This window comes from Kogia breviceps, chromosome 1, assembly GCF_026419965.1.
Source record: "Kogia breviceps isolate mKogBre1 chromosome 1, mKogBre1 haplotype 1, whole genome shotgun sequence".
Taxonomy (NCBI): Eukaryota; Metazoa; Chordata; class Mammalia; order Artiodactyla; family Physeteridae; genus Kogia; species Kogia breviceps.
Window position 1 is genome coordinate 83,011,028 of NC_081310.1, and position 22,227 is coordinate 83,033,254.

General features: G+C 49.1%; 2 protein-coding genes across 5 annotated transcripts in view; one reads left to right on the plus strand and one right to left on the minus strand.

The window, feature by feature from the left end:
- SETDB1 (SET domain bifurcated histone lysine methyltransferase 1) overlaps positions 1-11,657 on the plus strand; it is a 26,670-nt gene extending 15,013 nt beyond the window's left edge. For 2 of the 4 annotated variants that reach the window (XM_067035416.1, XM_059079796.2), the window contains 12 exons: positions 548-713; positions 797-955; positions 1,589-2,212; positions 2,661-2,777; positions 6,923-7,092; positions 7,657-8,285; positions 9,073-9,101; positions 9,215-9,347; positions 9,624-9,789; positions 10,132-10,343; positions 10,588-10,676; positions 10,842-11,657. In XM_067035416.1, the coding sequence (XP_066891517.1) occupies positions 548-713; positions 797-955; positions 1,589-2,212; positions 2,661-2,777; positions 6,923-7,092; positions 7,657-8,285; positions 9,073-9,101; positions 9,215-9,347; positions 9,624-9,789; positions 10,132-10,343; positions 10,588-10,676; positions 10,842-10,959 (2,612 nt within the window). In that variant the 3' untranslated portion in view covers positions 10,960-11,657. The remainder of the gene's footprint in view (positions 1-547; positions 714-796; positions 956-1,588; positions 2,213-2,660; positions 2,778-6,922; positions 7,093-7,656; positions 8,286-9,072; positions 9,102-9,214; positions 9,348-9,623; positions 9,790-10,131; positions 10,344-10,587; positions 10,677-10,841) is intronic. The other 2 variants (XM_059079806.2, XM_067035431.1) reach the window with 1 other exon arrangement.
- On the minus strand, positions 11,600-20,376 carry CERS2 (ceramide synthase 2). Its single transcript, XM_059080795.2, has 11 exons — positions 20,234-20,376; positions 15,351-15,524; positions 14,806-14,923; positions 14,495-14,613; positions 14,209-14,266; positions 14,053-14,103; positions 13,724-13,816; positions 13,409-13,537; positions 13,079-13,185; positions 12,788-12,941; positions 11,600-12,610 (listed from the first exon to the last, which is right to left on the minus strand). Exons 2-11 carry the CDS (start codon positions 15,521-15,523, stop codon positions 12,470-12,472), a joined length of 1,143 nt encoding a protein of 380 aa, XP_058936778.1. The 5' UTR covers position 15,524; positions 20,234-20,376; the 3' UTR covers positions 11,600-12,469.
- Between the last annotated feature and the right edge of the window lie 1,851 nt (positions 20,377-22,227).

Consider the following 22,227-nt stretch of genomic DNA (forward strand, 5'->3'; position numbering starts at 1 on the left):
TGTTTCCAGTAGTGGTGATGGATTTGTGATGCTGCCTCCACATGCTATGGCTCTGATTTGTTCTAAAAAACACATAAAAATCTGAAACAACTGGCTTAGGTTAGGGGTATTGTTGGTAGTAATTACCTCTGTTATCCACGTGAAGATTATATGCTTTGTGTGTTATCTGTGGTCAATTTTTTTAAAGCCCAAACCGGTTTTGTTTTTGTTTTTATATATTCCTGGCATACTTTCTGGTTAATTTTTCCTGACAACATTAGTTGATCGAAGAATGTGTTTTTGAAAAATTTTACCAAAATATAACATAATTACTAATGTAAATGGTCTGAGGCAGGAAGATAAAATCTTGTTATATTTAAGTAAAAGTCACCCTGTGCCAATATTCCTACTCATTGGTGTAAATAGTGAGATCTGACAGTCTTAGCACTTAGTCAAAATGTTTCCATTGTTGCTTTTTTAGATTATATAAATTGAGGATTAAATGTGTGCATGAATATAAATGACACAGCTCTCATCTTCTCAGTAGTCAATTTCCTTTTTCCTATAGGTGCTGTGAGGAGCAAAGGTCCCGTGGTCCAGTACACTCAGGATCTGACCAGTACTGGAACCCAGTTCAAGCCAGTGGAGCCCCCTCAGCCTACAGCTCCACCTGCCCCACCTGCCCCACCTGCCCCACCTGGTCCACCTCTGTCCCCCCAGGCAGGTGACAGTGAGTGAGTGCTCTTCCTTCCTTTTTGCCGGTTTCTTTCATATTGTATTTTCTGTATCCCTTACTATATGATCTCTAATCTCCTAGAAGCTTGGAAAGCCAGCTTGCCCAATCTCGGAAGCAGGTAGCCAAAAAAAGCACATCCTTCCGGCCAGGATCTGTGGGCTCTGGTCATTCCTCCCCTACATCCCCTGCACTCAGTGAAAATGCCCCTGGTGGGAAACCTGGGATCAGTCAGACACATAGGTGAGAAAATCTCAGGCTCTCTGTTGGGGGTGTTGGCATGTGGACTAAGTGGTCACTGTATAGGGAGGTTCCTTGGCCACAAGGGGTCTAGTTAAGATTATGATGGTGAGAAGTTTGAACTTGAAAAGGAAGCTTTAACCTTGGACATTTCCAGGAAACAGAATGTAAAAATAATAGAATTAGAAACTAGGTGCCTAAAAATACAATGACCAGAAAGTCATTTGTTAAGATTGCTTATTGAATATGGTGTCATCATTGGTATAATAGAAAGGGAACTCTGTAGCCTTTTTCCTTGAATCGTGGGAGTCAGTAAGGGCATTTATAGGACACATAGCAGGAAAAACTAGCATTGGTAGAAGACTGGACTCTACATCCATAAGTCACAGGCAAAAAAAATTTTAGGAAAATATATGCTGTTGAAATAGAGATATTATCAGTCACTGAAGAGTAACCAGAGCATGTCATTGTCCAGGTTTAGTAAGGCAAGGGGAAATTTGACTCCTGTATCATCTTTAGCTTTAAGAGGACAGCTATTTGAAAGGTTAGAGAAGTGGTTGAGCCAGCTGATGGGCTAAGTGTACACCAGAGAGGTACTATTGCTTCCTTATATGAATTCTTGCATCTCATTTGCAGATCACCTTTAGGATCCACAACCTCTGCCCCAGCACCCCCAGCTCCCCCAGCACCCCCAGCCTTCCATGGCATGCTGGAGCGGGCCCCAGCAGAGCCCTCCTACCGCGCCCCCATGGAGAAGCTTTTCTACTTACCTCATGTCTGCAGCTATACTTGTCTGTCTCGAGTCAGACCTATGAGAAATGAGCAGTATCGGGGCAAGAACCCTCTCCTAGTCCCACTACTGTATGACTTCCGGCGGATGACAGCCCGGCGCCGAGTTAATCGCAAGATGGGCTTTCATGTTATCTATAAAACACCCTGTGGCCTCTGCCTTCGGACAATGCAAGAGATTGAGCGCTACCTTTTTGAGACAGGCTGTGACTTCCTCTTCCTGGAGATGTTCTGTTTGGATCCATATGTTCTTGTGGACCGAAAGTTTCAGCCCTATAAGCCTTTTTACTACATTTTGGACATCACTTATGGGAAGGAAGATGTTCCTCTGTCCTGTGTCAATGAGATTGACACAACTCCCCCACCTCAGGTGGCCTACAGCAAGGAACGAATCCCGGGCAAGGGTGTTTTCATTAACACAGGCCCTGAATTTCTGGTTGGCTGTGACTGCAAAGATGGGTGCCGGGACAAGTGAGTTGGTTAGGGAATTGCTGGCCCTGCCTCTGACTTTGTTGTGATTGTCTTTCCACTTCTTTGCCTTATACTGCACTCCTCCTTTCCTCACCTCCCTTTACCTCCTTAGCTGGATCTTCTGCCATAAAGCCTCCATGAAAACTATGAGACTGAGAGGCTGGGGCCCCACAGCTTAACCCTGGGTGCATGTGTCTTATGTTCGTTTCTCTGATTCTCCTTTTCCTTTGCTTCCCTCCATTATGCTTTCGGTTGCCACTTGTTTTGTTCTCTGTCTCTTTATCTTATTCTCACTCTGTCATATTCTGTCTTTAACTTTCTCATTTACATGTATGCAAGAAGAAAAAGAAATTTCACTACTTAATTACCATCCTTTTATCAGTAGTAAGTTCTTGCCCCTAAAGAAAGGCTCACAGCTGTAGCTGTTGTACCCTTCTATTTTATACAGGTCCAAGTGTGCCTGCCATCAGCTGACTATCCAGGCTACAGCCTGCACCCCAGGCGGCCAAATCAACTCTAACTCTGGCTACCAGTACAAGAGACTAGAAGAGTGTCTGCCCACAGGGTAAGTAGTCAGGGGAAAGTGAAGCACCTCAGAGACTGAATTATTGTTTTTCTGTGCTTGTAACAAGCATCAGAATTCTAAAAATTGGAGCCAAAAATAGGATAACTGAAACAGACATCTTATCAATTAAGCCTTAGTTACTGAATTCCCAGCACACGTTTCTTCCTTGAGCTTTCCTCGAAATGAATACATATAATGATTGAATAGTATCTAGCAATTTTCTGTTACAGTAAAAGATCACCTTGATTTCAGAGCTGTACGATTATTCTAACAGATTGTGGTTTTCTCTGGCAAGCGAGATGTGTTCAGAGAGGAGACCTGATTATATAGGACTTTGTAAATCAGAATAAAAATTAGAGTCAAATTCATGATGTGACAGGAAGCTCTTAGGGAATTTTAAGCAGGCAAATGATGTGATCTGCCTTTTAAAGATTACTCTGACTTCTCTATGAAAAATAAGTCTTTAGGGCAGCAAAAGTAGAATTTGGTAGACCAATTAGATACTTTCAGGAACATAGGTAAGAAGTGATGGTTGCTAGGGCTTGTACTAGAATGAAGGTGGCAGTGGAGATGAAAGCGGATACACTTGGGGATGCACTTGGAGGTAGAGCTGCAGAACTTCATAGATTGCGGAATGGGAGGGAAAGAACAGAATCAAGAACAAGTCCTAAATTTTATACTTGAGCAACTAAGTGGATGCTGGTGCTTTTTACCGAGATGGAAAACTAGAGCAAGAGTTACAGGTCTGAGTAAAATTCAGCTTCTGTTCTGGCCATGTTAAGTCTGAGATGCCTGTTAGGCAACCCAAGTGGAAATGTCAAAAAGGCATTGAGGACTTTGCTGGTGGAGAAGTGGTTAAGAATCCGGCTGCCAGTGCAGGGGACACAGGTTCGAGCCCTGCTCCAAGAAGATCCCACATGCCACAGAGCAACTAAGCCCATACGCCACAACTACTGAGACGGCACTCTAGAGCCCGCGAGCCACAACTACTGAGCCCATGTGCCACAACTACTGAAACCTGCGAGCCTAGACCCCGTGCTCAGCAACAAGAGAAGCCACCACAATGAGAAGCCCGCGCACTGCAACAAAGACTAGCCCCCACTCGCTGCAACTAGAGAAAGCCTGCGTGCAGCAACGAAGACCCAACGCAGCCAAATAAATATATAAATTTATTTAATTTTTTTTTTTAAGAAAAAAAGGCATTGAGACTTCTGAAGAGAAGTGTAAGGATTGGGCATAAAGAATTAGGAGTCATCAGCTCAGGAGTGGTAGTTAAAGCCTGGACAAGTTCATCTAGAGAGAATATTGATAATAGAAAAGAGAAGGGGCCCAGAATAAGCCCTGGGCTCTCCAACAAGAAATTGAGCAGAGGAGGTGGAGCCAGCATGTGAGATTGAGAAGGACAGGTCAGGGAAAGAGGAGGACAGTGAAAAAAGTGGGATATAATGTGGTAAGCTGGGTGTATGTGAATATGTGAACTAATTAGCCTAGTGCTCAAGATACATAATTAACAGAGAGGACAAGAAAGAATCATCAGTGAAATAATTCAGATGTTTTCCCATAATGGAAGGGACTGTGTTTCTAAAGTAAAAGGCTAAAGCCTTTTTTTTTCTTTTTTTAATTTATTTGATTTTGTCTGCATTGGGTCTTGGTTGCTGCACACAGGCTTTCTCTAGTGTGGCGAGCGGGGACTACTTTTCATTGTGTAGCGCAGGCTTCTCTTGTGGAGCGCAGGCTCTACACACACGGGCTTCAATAGTTGCAGCCCTAGAGCACGTAGGCTTCAGTAGTTGGGGTGCGTGGGCTCTAGGGCTAGTGGGCTTCAGTAGTTGTGGCACGCAGGCTCAATAGTTGTGGCTTGTGGGCTCTAGAGCGCAGGCGCAGTAGTTGTGGCACATGGACTTAGTTGCTCCATGGCATGTGGGATCTTCTCAGACCAGGGATCAAACCCTTGTCTCCTGCATTGGCAGGCAGATTGTTAACCACTGCACCACCAGGAGAGTCCCTAAAGACATTTTTTAGACATGAAATACCTCAAAATTTTCCATTATTTTCCCTCTCAGAAAATTACTGGAAATGTTTACCTAAAATGGGGGGAAAAGACAAGAGAGAAGAAGGCATATACTGATCCAGGAAACAGAGGCTCCAGCTCAAAAGAGTAGTGAGGGGAATCCCACATGATAGTGAAGTCAAGGGAGCTTCCAGGCTGACAGCTGTGCACCAGATGTAGAGAACAGCCAGTGTCAGAGCAAGTCAGATTTGGCTGCAGGAGAGACTTTTGGGAAAGGGGGTTTGATAGAAAACCTGATGGTTTTGAGTATCTTCAGAGGAGATTGAGACTACTGGGGAAATCAGGACATAAATTTGAGCTGAGTGTATATTGAAAACTAAGCAAAGGAAAAGACACCTGTTAGCTTTAGCTGCATTGTATCATTTATGTTTTAATTATAAACCAAAAAAATTAAATCTTGTAACAACATTTAGATTTGATAATGCTGAGTAGTAGGTGCCTGTTCATTATATCTTTTTTGATATAATATATATCATATAATTATATACTATATAATTATATATTATAATTACATATATAATATATTATATATATGATATATATTATATATTATATATCATATATATAATATATTATATATATCACATATATAATATATATATATAACATGTTTGAAATGTTTCATAATAATATTTTCAAATAACCACAAATAAGTCACTCCCCTGCTTAAAACTCTTTAAAAGCTTTCCACTGCACTTTGGAAATTATTCTAACTCTTAATCTTGGATCACAAGACAATGTACTATCTGGCCCCTTCCTATCTCTCTACTTCCAAAACTGTTCCAACCACACTGATATTCTTCAGTGCCTGGATCCAGTTCACCCAGTGTTTGCCAGCCTACCTCAAGAGGCTTTGTACGTACTGTGCCCTCTTCTTGGCATCCTTCCACTGTTGTTTGCGTGATTATCTTCTTTAACCTTGAGCTCTCAGCTTTAATCTCACCGCCTCAGAGAGACCTTTCCTGGTCACTCTAAAACTAGGTCATTTTCACTCCCTTAATTCTCTCATTGAGAGTGTGTCCTTTAGTATCTGTGACAACTTTATTTGTTGACTTGTTTTTGTTCTCTTTTCCGTTAGAAGGTAATCTCCATAAGGGCAGGAACCTTGTCTCTCTTGCTCACCATGGTATCACCAGCAGCTAATTTACCCAGTGCATGGCACATAGTAACCATTCAAATTTTGTTGAATGAATGAATGATGAATGATACTCAGTATAGCTGTTCTGAAAATCTCATGTGGTGGTGATTAGACCTGAGTTCAAATTCTGGCCTTGTTGCTTCCAAGCTGATCCTGTTTTATCAGCTGTAAACAGAGGATATGAGCGCTAATACCTTCCCAACCCCAGTGGGGTTTTAAGGTACCTAACAAAGATGTTTCGTTTTTTTTTTTTTTAAGATTTATTTATTTTCATTTATTTTTGGCTGTGTTGGGTCTTAGTTGCAGTGCATGGGCTCTTTGTAGCAGCACATGGACTTCTCTCTAGTTGTGGCATGCAGGATTTTTTTCTTTCTCTAGTTGTGGCACACCGGCTCCAGGGCGCGTGGGCTCTGTACTTGGTGGCACATGAGCTCTAGTTGAGGTGTGCGAGCTCAGTAGTTGTGGCGCACAGGCTTAGTTGCCCCACAGCATGTGGGATCTTAGTTCCCTAAACAGGGATCGAACCCGCGTCCCCTGCATTGTAAGGCGGATTCTTAACCACTGGACCACCAGGGAAGTCCCCTAAATATCTTTATTTTATGTATCTGTTTCTACAAATTGACTTATTTTAATGGCTCTGGATCCATATTCACCTCATAGTTTGCTTAGCTTTTCTCCAGTTGTTAGGCATTCTGTTATTCACTGTTACTATCTGTAGTGCTATAAATATCTGTATCAGTCACTTTTTCCCCTTCTGAGTTATTTCTTTGGGCTATATTCCCAAATGAATCAAAGAACATAGACAGTTCAGTAAGTCTGCTCATTTAGATCATTACCTGATAAATGATGACACCTTAAAAATTATAAAAGTTCTGTGGATGTAATGGATGCTCTAGTGATTGTGTTATGATTGATTTTATTGTGACCTCCTCCCAGAGTTTATGAGTGTAACAAACGCTGCAAGTGTGACCCAAACATGTGCACAAACCGGTTGGTGCAGCATGGACTGCAGGTTCGACTGCAGCTCTTCAAGACCCAGAACAAGGGCTGGGGTATCCGCTGCTTGGATGACATTGCCAAAGGCTCCTTTGTCTGTATTTATGCAGGTTGGTGATGAAATGAAAGGGTTGCTTTCTGGGGTTAGGACATGGTGGGACATTGATTCACAGACAAGTTGAACTTAAGAATGCTTAACATGTGAACTGGGGGAAAGGGGAAGCCAGGATTTTCTTCTATAAAGAACATGAGTGATGTGCCTGTCTGGGTGGATCAAGAAGGGACAAAAGTGCTTCAGGAGGACGAGAACAAAAAGGGATGAAATTGTGGACATGATGTTTCAGCAGAGAGACATGTTATAGAGTCCAGTGTGTCATTTTTTCCCACATCACTCCACTCCACCCAGAGATTTAGCATAACTAAAGAACTCTCTTTTGGTAAACAAAGTAAAGAGGAAGAATGGGATGGCAGAAAGGGCAAGATTTAAAACTATAGTAAGTTCCCCTTACTCTCATAGTTAAGACACTAAGAAGGAAGTATCATCACAGAGAAATGAGATACCATAATGGAGGCAATTTGACTCTCTTTGCTGGTGGGCTGGATATTGATGGAATGAACTGTATTCTTTCTAAAAGCACCTCATAACCCTGGAAGGCCTTTCTCTTCATTCCCAGGCAAAATCCTGACAGATGACTTTGCCGACAAGGAGGGCCTGGAAATGGGTGATGAGTATTTCGCCAATCTGGACCATATTGAGAGCGTGGAGAACTTCAAAGAAGGATATGAGAGTGATGCCCCCTGTTCCTCTGACAGCAGTGGTGTAGACTTGAAGGACCAGGAAGATGGCAACAGCGGTACAGAGGACCCCGAAGAGTCCAATGACGATAGCTCAGATGATAACTTCTGTAAGGATGAGGACTTCAGCACCAGCTCGGTGTGGCGCAGCTATGCTACCCGGCGGCAGACCCGGGGCCAGAAGGAGAATGGATTGTCTGAGATGCCTTCCAAGGACTCTCGACCCCCAGACCTTGGGCCCCCACGTGTTCCTGTCCCTCCATCGATCCCTGTAGGTGGCTGCAATCCACCTTCCTCTGAAGAGACACCCAAGAACAAAGTGGCCTCATGGTTGAGCTGCAATAGTGTCAGTGAAGGTGGCTTTGCTGACTCTGATAGCCGTTCATCCTTCAAAACTAGTGAAGGTGGGGAAGGTCACACTGGGGCAGGCAGAGGGGAGGCTGAGAAGGCTTCCACATCAGGGCTGGGCCTCAAGGATGAGGGAGACATCAAGCAGCCCAAGAAAGAGGTAAGCAGTGGCAGGAGACTCTTGAGAATTGTGGCTTTTGTATAACTTTTTTGTGGTAACAAACAATGTGGTCTCACCATGAGTCTCTTTTTTTTTGGCCGTGCCACGCGGTTTGCGGGATCTTAGTTCCCTGACCAGATATCAAACCTGTGCCCCCTGCAGTGGAAGAATGGAGTTCTGACCACTGGACTGCCAGGGAATTCCCTCGAGTCTTCACATGCAGATTATTTACTTGATGGATATTTCTGTGGCAAATCTGATTAACCTATCCCTAATACATTCCTAGTATTGGTTTAAAGAACCAAATTATTTTAAAATCAGCCTGCTGGGGGGAAAGTATCTGATTTATTCCAAAGTGAAGGGTTTATAAGTAATTTTTTTAAATTGCTATTTCAAGTTATCTACATCATTGCTTTCTTTTATTATAGTAGAATGATCTTACAAGAATTGATCTTATGTGTATTTTTAATGTTGTTGAAATTTAGCACGTTACAGGTGATGAACTGTCCCTTGTCCTCCTAAGATTCTGCCCATGGTGTTTTCCATGTACATTTTTTAATGCCCTATTGTTGGTAAGGGTTAAAGACCCCTCCCAGGGGGGTTTCCTGATGAGAATGATTGTTACTTTTAACTTGCAGAGTAATTTCTTCACACACACTCCACTTTAGATAGTGTACCTGTTACTGGCTAATGTCTTTGGAGGTCATTTGAGCTGAAGTCCGTAATTGTTGGATTTGTTATCCAGGACCATGAAAACATTTAACCCTTCACTTGCTCTCTTTTCCAGGACCCTGATGACCGAAACAAGATGTCAATGTAAGTGCCTCTCTCTTTGACCTTTTTCCAAGTCTACCTTCTCTAAAGCCTACAGAAGTAGCCTAAGAAACAGCCAGTAACCTGACCCCTCTCATGTCTTCCTCTCCCATCAGAGTTACTGAAAGCTCTCGAAATTATGGTTACAATCCTTCTCCCGTGAAGGCTGAAGGACTTCGCCGCCCACCAAGTAAGACTAGCATGCATCAGAGCCGACGACTCATGGCCTCTGCTCAGTCAAACCCTGACGTAAGTGACCTTTCTCAAGCTGTACCTTACCCAGCTTTCTGTTTTATTCAGAGTCTGAGTAAAGGAACTTTCTCACCTCATCAAGTCTGTCACCATAATTACTGTTACATATCTTATTTCTCTGGCCTTGACTTCCTGCCTCATTTTTCTTCACCCAGCATCTAATCTTGCTATAGTCTGAGCCCCTTCCTGCCATAACCATAGGTAAAAGCAGGGATTCAAAAGGGCCTTCTCCATTTACCCTTATTCCTTCTTTTCACGCTTCCGCTTCCACAGGACATTCTGACACTGTCCAGCAGTACAGAAAGTGAGGGGGAAAGTGGGACCAGCCGGAAGCCCACTGCTGGTCAGACTTCAGCCACAGCTGTTGACAGTGATGATATCCAGACCATCTCCTCTGGCTCTGAAGGGGATGACTTTGAGGACAAGAAGAACATGTCTGGTAGTCTGGAAGAATTTAAGGGGTAGTAGGAAAGAACCATTTGGAGGGAAAATTCAGATCCTGAGAGTTGAAGCATCTCTGGGAGGGCTCCCTGACTCCCAGCTAAACTGTTAATATCAATGTTTGACACATCCCTCCCCTCTCTTCCCAGTTCCCTACGCTTTTTCCCTCAGCCCCTTTATCCAGCAGATCTAATCCTGCTTGAAAAAAATGCCACCTAGGCTGTTTGCCTCAGAGTCCCAGCTTATTGGTATTCCTGAGCTGCCCTGGGTGGGATAAAAATGGAAGTACAGTGCAGTCATGAGGTAGGATAGGCCTAACCGCATTCTCCTTCCTGTCCAGGTCCAATGAAGCGCCAAGTGGCAGTAAAATCAACCCGGGGTTTTGCTCTTAAATCAACCCATGGGATTGCCATTAAATCAACCAACATGGCATCCGTGGAAAAGGGGGAGAGTGCACCTGTTCGTAAGAACACACGCCAATTCTACGATGGGGAGGAGTCTTGCTACATCATCGATGCGAAGCTTGAAGGCAACCTGGGCCGCTACCTCAATGTGAGACCCCTTTCCCTCACCTGTATGTGCTGATTATCCCATGGTCCTCACATTTCTAGTTCTTTTAACACAACTATATAAACCCACCTTTTCTTGTTATAAATTCTTGGTCTCAAAGGATCTTTCAAAACTTCTCTGTTGTGATGGGGAAGATCAAATGGCATTTTCATCCAACTCTCACTCACCCCACAAAGCCAGATTCTGTTTCCTTAGTTCTTATTTGAATCTGTCCTTAACCCTATAGCACAGCTGCAGCCCCAACCTGTTTGTCCAGAATGTCTTCGTGGATACTCATGATCTTCGCTTCCCGTGGGTGGCCTTCTTTGCCAGCAAGTAAGAGGGAGTCAGGAAAGGGGATGGTTGGGGAGGGACAAGGACTACAGAAATTTGAAGGGCCGCTCCTCCATCTGCGATGCAGCGCCACCTGCATGCTCAGTCACCCCAGGTGCCTGAGTTATCTGCTGTTTCACCACACTCCTTCCTTTTCTTCCTCTTTAGGAGAATCCGGGCTGGGACAGAACTCACCTGGGACTACAACTACGAGGTGGGCAGCGTGGAGGGCAAGGAGCTGCTTTGCTGCTGTGGGGCCATCGAATGCAGAGGGCGTCTTCTTTAGAGGACAGCCTTCTTCCTAACCTTCCGAACCCTTCCTGAACTGCCCTTTCCTCAGGAACTGGGTCTTCCTGACTGTTGAATTCTGACCCCCAAGTCTCTAGTCTGGCTACTCCCCCAGCTCCTAGTAGATAGAAATGGGGGTTCTGGATCAGGAGATCCCTTCCACTGTGGTGCTAGCAGGCAGGGCCCCTCCCCCACCTCCTGAGGCATAGAGGTGGGAGAGGTCACCACTCTCACCTGGGCCTGACATCCCTTCAGTCCTCCTATTGCTCACCCCTCCCATCCTACATTTGTTCACGTTCATGCTTCTAACAGACTTTATTCCTAGAATGAGGGCTGTGTATTTTATTATCCCTGGTTTGTATTGTTTCTTGAAAGTCTTTTAACAAGATGTTAAAACTAAGATTGTGATTTGATTTCTCTCCCTCAGCTCCCAATTCTGGGTCTTTTGATGAGAGAGCTGTTTTCCCCATCCTTCCCAGTGGGCAGCTGTCATTAATCTTGACCTTTCTCTACTTTTGCTTTTTCTTACTTGCCATCTGAAATTTTTAAATGTTACATAACTGCGAGGAAGGCATGAGGAAGACTACCTTAGTTTATTTAGTTGATCCCTCTTCTCAGTTCTTAAGAGTCTCAAACACTTGTTGCCATGTTTTACTTAATCTTTAATATATTTTAATTAAAAAAACCATTAACAGTACATTTTGGTCTGAAGTGGTCCCTCTGCTGAAATGCCAGGCACTAGCTGTAATTCTGGCTTTAAAACCAAAACCCCAAATGTTTAATAAATAAAAATTAGGACTAGTTGCCATTCTACTCCAAACCAGCTAGCCTAGGGAAAGAGGCCAGAGAAAGGAGGCAGTAAGATCTTGGACCTGTGACTACAGGGACAGCTGGCAGAGAAGTAACAAAAGACTGTCTGAGCAGTCCCCATTGTGGCCCCCACTTTTTGGCAGAGGTAGGATAAGGGTCATGTGCACCCTCCTACACTCAATTCATTTGTATCTTAGGAGGGGAAAAGTTAAAAGCTCAGCTTTGGTTTCTGGTCCAAGTTAGGGAGATTAGAAAGGTGAGCCTTGGTCCAACTTTGGCAGAATGAGGCCCATGGGTGGGACAGTAAGGCACGACCCTGGCTCTGGAGGTCCGGGAGTCAAAGGCAGACAGCTAGGGCCAGATTCTGAAGAATAAGGAATGTGAGTTGTGACCCCCACCCCTGGAGCTGAGGGAAGGTCTCAAAAGCAATAGAAAGGACAACTTGGAAAGTAGAGAGGAAAATAAGACCATCCCCTGCTCTAACAAGGATATAACCAACCTCCCCTTCCCTGGGGATAGGCTGGTTAAAATTTGGTTTAAAGGCAACTGGGTGAAAAAGCAGCAGGGGTGGGGGCACAGAGAAGAACACCCTCCTCTCGCTTTCTCCCTTCTCCCCAGAGCTTCAAGCGACCCTGTGGGGAGAGTGGGGTAGTTCCTTGGCTTTATGCATTAATCTGAGGGGCAGCAGGGACAAGGGTTCAGTCATTCTTACGATGGTTGTTATTGAGGATGGGGTGGCCGTTGGCTAGGGGCCGGCTCTTTGCTCCTCCCCCAGTTGCAGCCTCCTCCCCCTCTGAGCTCTCTGTTTCTTCCCGGTCGCTGCGTTCATCTTCTACCAGCTGTGGAAAGGGATGAGAAGGGTTACAAACCCCTAAGGACTGCCTCTCCGTAGGCTTTTTCCAGCTACACCCAGGGCCCCACAGTAGTTTTTAGAGGGTTGCTGATACGGGAAGGGAATTTGGGCAGTACTAGAGTTGAGGGGAGTAGGGCCTACACAATGGGGACAGAAGCTTCACCTTTCCAGTTATGAACTTGTGGGCCATGCGCAAAATGAGGTAGGCCCAGAACATATGCAGCAGCTGTAGCACTCCCATCATGAAATTGAAGAAGTAATAGCCAAAGAAGGCAGGATAGAGCTCCAGTGGGTACACCAGGGTGCAGTGCAGGATCCTTGGGATGAAAAGGGAGAGACAAGAACTGTAAACGCAGAAAAGAAGGGGTTAAGATGGAGGATTGAAAATGTGGGTGCGGAGCGGGGAGACTCCTGATTTCTTGAAAACAGGAGTATAGTGTGGCCTCCTACTCACCAGAAGGGCAGGATGACCAGTCGGGTGATGATGAAGACAATGGCGAAGACGATGAAGATGTTGTTGCAGGTGTTTTTCCATCCCGCGTAGTTAAACATCTTGGCTGACTGTGTAGATAGCCCCCATCCATCATGAGCTCCCTACTCTCCCGTATACGTTCACATGTACACCCCAGTTACCACACTGGCTCTGTGCCCCCAGCTCCTTGATCCCAGGAACATCCACCCCCCGCCACCACTATCCCCCAACCCCCATCCCGCCGAAAATGGATAGAGGGACAGAACCTGCACCAGGGTCCCTAGGCTTGAAGAAATGCCCAGAAATCCTGACCTCTAGCAGGTAGTCAGAAGAGTCATGCAGAGCCATGATAAGAGTCCCTGCTCGGACGTAACTGGCAAACCAGGAGAAGCTAATGAGGATGATGGTGGCCACGTGGTGGATGATCTGTTCCTTGAAATCCTGTAGAAAAGATGCAGCCTCCAGAGGACCTTTTCCTGGTCCCTGGCCTCCATTCTTCCTCCCCCTCACCTTTAATTCCACGTATTGCACAACTCCATCCAAAGCACCCAGAAGTCAGAGGGGAGGCTATTCATTGCAGGGCTTCATTTTGGCTCCTAGGCTTAATGGCACAGCCCCTTGACCCACCTTTCGCTTGACATCAGAAGCAATGCTGAAGAGCAGGGACCAGTAGAAAGACAGTTCAATCATGTAGTACCAATACTGGGAAGGGAGGATGCTCTGGGAGAGGGGAGAGAAAAGAGGAAGGTAAGGGACCCCAGAGCAACTGGACTCAAGGCTCTCACCTCTCCAAACCCAGCCCTCCCAGAACCTGAGGCTACGTTTAGCACCATGACTCCAGTCCTTTCTGTCACATATTCCGAGATCATCTCTTCACAAGAATGTGTATGTCCTAATCCTATCCTACACTGGTTATCTTAATCACTCCATGTAAGGAATCAGGACCCATCTCGTACCTGTATGGGATATCCCTCCCAAACTTTCCTCATGTCATAGAACCAGGGTTTCTGCAGAGAGATGGTGAGAGGTTAAAGGAGGAGGGACCCAAATTCTGTGGCCTCATCCCACCTTGCCAGAGTATCTACTCCCACCTCCCAGTAATCCCCACTCACGTCTACAATGACGGCCATGCCGGCAATGAAAGCAATCAGGTAAAACGTGAATCTCCAGCTGGAAGAGGAAGCAGAAATAGCTAGGAGTGGGATGGGAGAACGGCACAGCCCTCCAACCAACCCCCAAGTACCTCCCTCCAGATACCCTCTCACGGGTATTAATAACCGAAATTTCCCTCGTCGGCTGGATATAATCTCCCTGCATACAGCTATGATCCACCCCTCCCAGCAAAATACATCAGACCTTCCTCTGCTGCCCAGTTTCTCTTGCTCCAACCTCCCCTACCTTGCTTCTCGGAACTTCTTGAGGAGACTGGGCCGGTCCTGGTTGCGGCGGCGGCGGAACCAGCGCTCTACCTGGCGGCCAGAGAGCCCGCTCTGCCGTGACAGAAGCTCTACCTCTGCCTGAGTGTAGTGAAGAAGCCCATTACACTCTGCTTCAGAACTCAGCAGCACCCCACTCTCTGCCAGTAATGACCCAAGTTGGCCCGACTGCCTTCCCATCTCTTCCACCACCAGAGCTGGCATTCCAACCCTATCTCCTCCTCACTCCCCACCAGAACTCTTAACTCCCAGAACAGGGTCTGCAGCTCATACCTGTTTGGGCTGCTTGCCACTGGTCAGGTAGAAATGCTCCAAAGTGGGGTTGAGAGGTGCCCGCAGCCGAGTTTTCTCTTTTACATTCAGGAGGGCAGCCAGTGGTGTGGCCACGTAACTGGGGAAGGGATATGAGTGAGGACCATCTGGCTTTCTTGAAGCACTCAGTCTCCCGGTAGCCCCTAAGCTAGGGGGCTGGAGGGGTGGGACTGCAAGCTCAGACAACTTTATCCTGGGCCTCAGTTTCCCGGCAACCCCCTCTCTGGCTGCCTTGGGCTGGCCATAGCTGACAAAGCTGCCTGTGTTCACTAGCGACCAGGCGGGTGGAGGGTGAAAACAAATAACCATTGAAGGAAAGGGCCTGGGGGTGCTGAGCCCTCAGAAAGACAATGCTGCCTTCAGTGGGCGGCACACAGTAGGCAGGGACCTGGGTGGTGAGAATACCAGGGTCCAGGACCAATTAAACAGCAAGAGACAAACTTGAAGTACAAGAAACTGTGTGGCTGGCAGCCAGGGAAGGCATAGGGGTATGTTGGTACGCTCACAGCTCAAAGAAGTATCGAATGATGAGGAAGAGCAAGGCCAGGGGTAGTGTGATATAGAGGTCTGAAGCTTTGGCGTAGACACGTCCATCTCGGTCTTCTAGGTCAGCCCAGGTTAAGTTCACAGGGAGCCACAGCCGTTCCCACCAGAAGTAGTCATATAAGGTCTGGAGCATCCTGAGTGAGGAAGGGGAAGGTAGAGGGCATCAAAGCAGGCAGCAGTGTAAGAAGAGACAGATGAAAATTTTCAGTGTTAACAGAAAGAGCAGGGGCAAAGACTCAAGCCCTGGGTTTTGGTCCTGGCCATGTGGACAAATCAGTTTCCCCATCCGAAATATGGTGGCTTTCCAGTTCTAACATTTACTATGCACATCAACCAAAGGTGATGCTAACACCCCGTAGAAGTCCTGATTCCCTAGACTTAAGAATCTTGGGGTCCAGGCAGGATCTGGCCCTAGAAGCTGTAGCCAACAATCTTAACTAAAGTCAGAGGCACCCTCCCTTCCCCGCACTCTCCAGCCTCCCCCTAGTGCCCCCAAGCAACCCATAACTGGAAGCTTCCTTGCCAGGGAAGCCCAAGAAAGGAGTGCAGGGTTGGGGCAAACCCTTCCTCCTCCTTCCCTATAAGCCACTGAGGCAGCAGGTCCTAGGGAAAATTTAGAGGCCTGAATAAAGCAAAATTATGCTCCCAAAGAATGTTGAGCTCCAGAACAACCAATGGACATAAAAATATTGCACACAAGATTAATACCCCATGCCAAGCCATCCAGTTCCTAAACATAAGGCAGAAGAACCCTATCTGAAGCCTATCCTCAGAAACAAAATGAAGACAAGGCTTCAGGGAGTCAGGGATTGGGGGACAGAGAGTCGAGACAGCAGACTAAGACATCTGGTAGAATTAGGAGCTATTTCTTATTAAGGCTCATCTAGAAAATAAAATACTAGTCTGCGTGGGGAACACCCATCACAAATACCCTCAGCTAGGAAAGAGCTGCTGCTTTCCCCCACCTCCCCCATTTCCTCCACTGAAAGAGAAAGGATCTACAGGGTATTAGGGACTACTTGAATACCCAAATGAAGAAGGGAATGATCTGGGGCCCAAACTGGGACAGCAGCTGCTTGGAGGTGAGAGAAGCAGCAAGATGATCCTGAAGAGACAGTGATGCTGGGACCACACAACACCTGGCAGTCCTGGGACTCAGCAGTGAACCCAGTAGGATGACAAGGGCAAATCTGCCAGGCTCCCGATGCCCCCGTCCTCCCAGGAGGGAGGCTCGGCGGGCAGTATCCAGGCTGGCCTTCAGACTAAAAGCTGACAGAAGAAAGGTGGTCCCCTCCCAGCCAGGGAGGAAAGAGAGTTGGGAGATTGTTCTCTGCTGTGAACTGGAGACCAATTGGTGCTGCTCTAAGGCTGAAAGCTGATCATATCACAGCTGAGCTGGGCTGCTCCTCCGAGGGCTCCGCCCACACCCACCACAGAAGCACTTGCGAAATCCCTCTCAGCCTGTCACGGGTCTGTATGCCAGCTCAAGGACTTTACCCTCTTGTCCCCACTCCTGGTCACTGCTCTCTCAGAGGTCAGCACTGACAGTAAAGGAGCTTCAGCTCCACCCACCCCCAGCAACACACACACACACACACACACACACACACACACACACACTCACACTCCAGGCCTCAGTTCCTGAGGGTACTGCCCCTTCCCCCTCCACCTCAGCCAGAAGAAATACTTAATTAGTTAAAGAGATGGAAGTCTTCTGAACTGAACAAAATTAAAACACAATTATCCACAGTAGAACTCTCCCCACGCAACCAGGCGTGCACACACACACTTTTTTCCTGGAGAGAAGTTGTAGAAAATTTAGTAGAGATGGGACAAGGCAGAATGCCTAGATGTGGTGGCACACCTCTGGCTCTTCCTTTCCAACTTTTTTGCTTAGCTTGAGTGGAGGTGAGGAAACAGACCTGACCCAGTTACTTCACTCCTATATCTCTTGGAGCCCAACTTCTCCTCCATTGAGGTTTAAAGACAAGGGCACTGTCAGGCCTAGAAATTGGGTCCCATCCCTGACCAGGTTTCCAGTCAGTGGAAACCGTCCAGGAAGTTTCTCTTGTCACAGATATTTTGAGGGTTAAAGATTCAGAGGGCTGGCTGGGGTCCTGGAGGGTATGAGTGGAGTCCCTCTCCCTGATTCCTGGGGTCCAGGAATGTCTTATACCAGTCTGATCCCTGCAAAGAAGGTGAGGAGCTGGGGGAGTAGGCAGAGGATCAGAGAGGTCAAGGGCAAGTGCCTGGACAAGATCTCAACCCCAGTACAAGACAGCACCTGTCCCCTTCCTGCTCCAAGCAGGGAGAGTGGAAGATGGTGTGAGCAGGAGAGCATGATGTGTCAGGAGTTCAGAGAGGCAGATTCTGAACTAAGGCTCTCTCACACCTGGGTTTCAGGCTTTCTGTGACCATAGCCCTCCCTTGCCCCCCAGTACTTCCATTAGCAGAGGGAGGAACTGCCCCAGCCCTGCCCGTCACCCCCCAGGGCCTAGTCCAGCAGAGAGAGGCACCAGATTCAGCAGGGTCAGGACTTCTGACTCCATGTGAGGGAGAAGGGAGGAAAACAGGGGCTCCCAGCCGGCCTCATTTACACTTCCCTACAGAACCAATCAGTCTGCTCCCAGTGGCATCCCTGACACACCCAGCCAAGTAAAGGGATCCCACAAACAAAAAGCTGGGTCAAGAAAAGGGGATGTTCCCTCAGGATAGGGAGACAACCCTGCTTTTCTGGGTCACGTTACTTAATCTCCTGGTGGAGAAAATCACACCTATAGATATTTTTCCACTTATAGAATTTACTCCCACACACACATAATAGTGTGTGTGTGTGTGTCTGTCTGTCTCTCTCTCTCTCTCTGTCTTTCACAGACACACATCCTGCCCCAGAGACCCAGACACCACTTTCTGAGGCACAGGCTGGAGAGGGGCCAGCAGAGCAGGGATTTCGTGGGCACTGGATTACCAGCAACTTGAACAGGGCTCCGCCCAGCCCCCAACTTTTGCCCCAACTCTGACTGACCTGTCCTAGACCCTCACCGATGGACGAAAAGGGGCAGAAAGTCCCCATGGGGGCTTGTAGACCCAGCTGGCTAGGAGGGCAGAAGTTTGAGTCTGGGACGAAGGAATCTCACAGACTCAATGGGATAACGGTCCCAGCAGCTCTCAGTTTGGAGGAATAACTGAGGAAAATATAACAGGATCAGTTAAGTAAGGGAAGAGAGAGTGACAAAGAGAGGGTCCCACAGACTCCCAGCTTCCACTGAAGCCTGAGGGACTACAAAAAAAGAAGTGGAAGAGGACCTGTATAGTCGTCCTGTTGAAAACCTTTTCAGGGAGCAACAGCAGGTCATGAACCAGAAGGCAGTGAGCAGTGGATAAAGCCAAGAAGAGGTGTGTCATTGCTCCAGGCTGCAGTATAGGTCCCCAAATTTTCATTTTTCTGGGCTGCCCCACCAGAGGCCCCAACACACCCAATTACTGCATGAGACTACAGCCCCCATAGGCAGGTGGAAGAGGAAGATGGGGAACGGGAGGAGGTGTGTGAAGAAGGCACAGTAAAGGATCAGCCAGCCTGCGGCCAGTGACAGGGGAAAGTGGAAACCCTCTTTCCCAGGGGGAAAGCTGGCCAGAGGCCCCAGTGAAGGGAGTGGATTGTGGGGTATCACGGCAGACAAGGAACTCTCTCTCTTCAGAACAGAGGGTGTGCAGGTCACTGTATGGTTAGGGCCAGGCCCAGCGGGAGGAGGCTGCAGACAAGTCCTTACCCTTAGGAGTCCCATCACAAGCACTGTCAGCCACCCACATCGGGCCCAGTCACCTCGACTCTGGTACGGGACAGAAACCCTTCCAACACAGATGTGGGAGGGAGTGATCGCCTGCTGGAAGCCTTCCCTGATTCAATTCGCTGGAAAAGGGGCTCAATCCATTGCTCAGGATCCTCAGAACCTCCTGCTTCCTGGACCTGGCTACTCAGCTGACAGACCAGATATTAATGCCAAGAACCTGGCTTGGGAAGTGAACCCCTAAGCTGAGGCCAAAGACTGTAATCACACACATGCAATTAACCTACTCACCAGAGAGCCTCCCGGCCAAAAATTAGCCAGGAGGTGAGGCCCAGAAAACCAGTTTCACCAGCAGCTCCCCCCGACCGCAGTCCCACACACCCCATAACGGTACAAGAGCCTTAGCCTCGGGGGGCCGGGACTGACACTCAGAGCTGCACCTTCCTGTTTCCCGTTAAGCACATGGACGCTCTGACCTCCCTCCCGGAGTGGGCACAGTGAACCGGTAAGAAAAAGTAAGACCCTCCACTCTCCTCCCACTCTATAGCCACGGGACCCTCCGGGCCAGGGGCCACGACGCGGGCCCGCAGCCAGGCAGGGGGCTCTCATGCAAGTGGTCATCGGAGCTGCCTACTCCCCGACAAAGGGGCGCCTGGGGCTCGGCTGTCCGCGAGCAGCCCCGCGTCCCCACCTCCCGGCCACTACCTGTTGCCCAGGAGGACTCCTCCGGGCTCGGGGCGGCGCGCCTGGGGACGCCCAGGCGCACCGCCAGCCTGCCCTTGGACGGCGCTGGGGGCCCGGCCGCTCCCGCGAGGCGCTCCGGCCCGCCCTCCCCCAGGCCCGCCGCCATGAGAGCACCCGGCAGAGGCCCCGAGCCAGCTGCGGCGCCCCGCGCCCGGGCCCCTCTCTCCTCCTCGGCCCGCTGCCTTCCCCGCCGGCCCTGTCCGTGGAGCCGCGTCCTCCCGGGACCCCAGTTCTCCCAACTTTTCCGCGCCGCGTCCAGCCCCACCCCTGCGCGCGGCGTCTCGGGCTCCCGGGAGGCCGTCCCGACTCACTCGGCGGCGGCGGCGGCGGCGGCAGCGGCGTCGCGGAGCTGGCCGGGCCGGGAGCCGCTGCTCCGTGTCTCCTCTCGTCCGAGCTCCGGGCCCCCTCCGGACTGGCTCCGCTCACTCCTCTCCTCCCCCTTCCGCCCGCCCGCCCGCCTGCCCGCTCCCTCCCTCCTCCCCCTTCCGCCCGCCCGCCTGCCCGCTCCCTCCCTCCTCCCTCCTCCTCCCGCCGCCCGCCGAGCCCAGCCGAGCTGAGAGGGAGCCCAGGCAGCCCGGGAAAGAAAGGCCGCGAGCAACACAGGAGCTGGGAGACTGGGCGTGGGCCTGCGGCCCGGCGACGAAAGGGAAAAAGAGGGCGGGAGGCGGGATCGGGGCCTCGGCGCGGGGCAGCCGCGCCCAGCCCCCGCCGCCTGCCACCGCCCCCTTCCCGGCCCGCGGCCCCGGGGCGGGCGGCGGAGCCCGAGGCGAGGACCCGAGCCCTCGCGGCGCCCGGCCGGCGGCCTAGCCCAGTAGAATCACCGCACTGGGGGAGAAGTCCCCGCTCAGGGCAGGCAGTGTGGGGGCTCTCCCAGTCTCTCCGTTAGAGGCGCGCTGTAGTCCCGGGCACCCTGGGACCGACCCGCGAGGTGCCCGGGTATCGGGGCGCGGAGCTTTCGGGCCCCTGCACCACTCCGCCTGTCCCCAGCTGTGGTCCTCGACCTCCGCCCGGCTGCGGCCCCCAGTTCTCTCTGCCCGACCGATTGCCACACTTCCCCCTTCCAGCCCCACTGGGCAGCGGAGGGAGGGGGGCTCCCCGGCTCCCGGCCGGCGCAGCCTCTGCGAGTCCATCCCAAGTGCCGCTGCGCGCCGAGGCCGAGCACCTCTCCAGGGCCGACCCAGGCAGCGGACCCTCGAGATTCGGCTGCCCTTCCCAGCGCAGAGCCTGCGACCCCTAGGGCGCCCACCACCCAAGACCTGCCTTAAAACTCACAGCGTTTCCACCCAAGTGCTGTAAAACCTACCCCCAGTGGCACACTTAACCTACAGTAGTAGACTCTGAAGGAGCCAAACACCAACTTTTGTTGTGTAAAATGTATTTGAGTTTTAAATCTAGACCATGTTTGTCCGTATTCAAATTCATATTTTAAAATGTTTTTCCCTTGGACTGGTAAAATTGATGTTTCAGGAAGAGGCAACATGTTTATCCTAGAAAACTGGCCTTGATTCCTAATGAGGACAGAGTGTGACTAAGATGTGTTTGAGGGTTTGTTTAGAGAGAGAGCCCGCCTAGTAGAGGTAACTTAATTTTTTACCTTAATGAAATGGCGTTTTTATATTGTCACCGTTAGCACCTCTGACAGTAGCTTGTTTCATGGTTTATCTAGACAAGTTCAGGTGCTTTGACAGTTCTCTTAGGAAAGAATGTGACCTCGCACTAATCCAGTTTGAGAGCTTGGCCCTCACTTAAGACGCTATCTGGAGAGGCAGAGAGGCAGAGGCTGACTGACTTGCAAACTTTTCCTTTGCTCTTTGCAGTGGGACCCCCGGCCCAGGCCTACATTGGGGAAATGAGACTTGGTCCACCCCCTAGCCCCTGGCCCCTCGACCCCTGAACCGGTACCCAGGGGACTCTCCAGCCTTTTTTTAGCCCCAGATTTGCCTGATTTTCCAGTTCCCAGCAACCCCTCCAACCCTTAATTTCTTTGCCCCAGGCTGAACTCTATTAGCATATCATATCTTTCTACTCCTTTGTTTCTCCCCCTTCCTCTGCCTTCCAATTTGTAAGTCCCCTCTATCTGTCTTGAGTGCCCTCCCCAGATTCCCTTTTCCAGCAGAGTTCAGTGTCTCCTCTTTGGGCCCCAGCTAAACTTTGGGTACTCCTCTTCCCCCTCCCCATGTCTGTCCTACTTGGCTCCCCTCCTTTAGTTTCTGAACCCTTTTCTCAGGCAGTTTTCCTAGACTTTCCCAAGTCCTCACCAGACTTTTTAAATGATTCCTCAGAGAACTGAAGACCAGTTAACTTT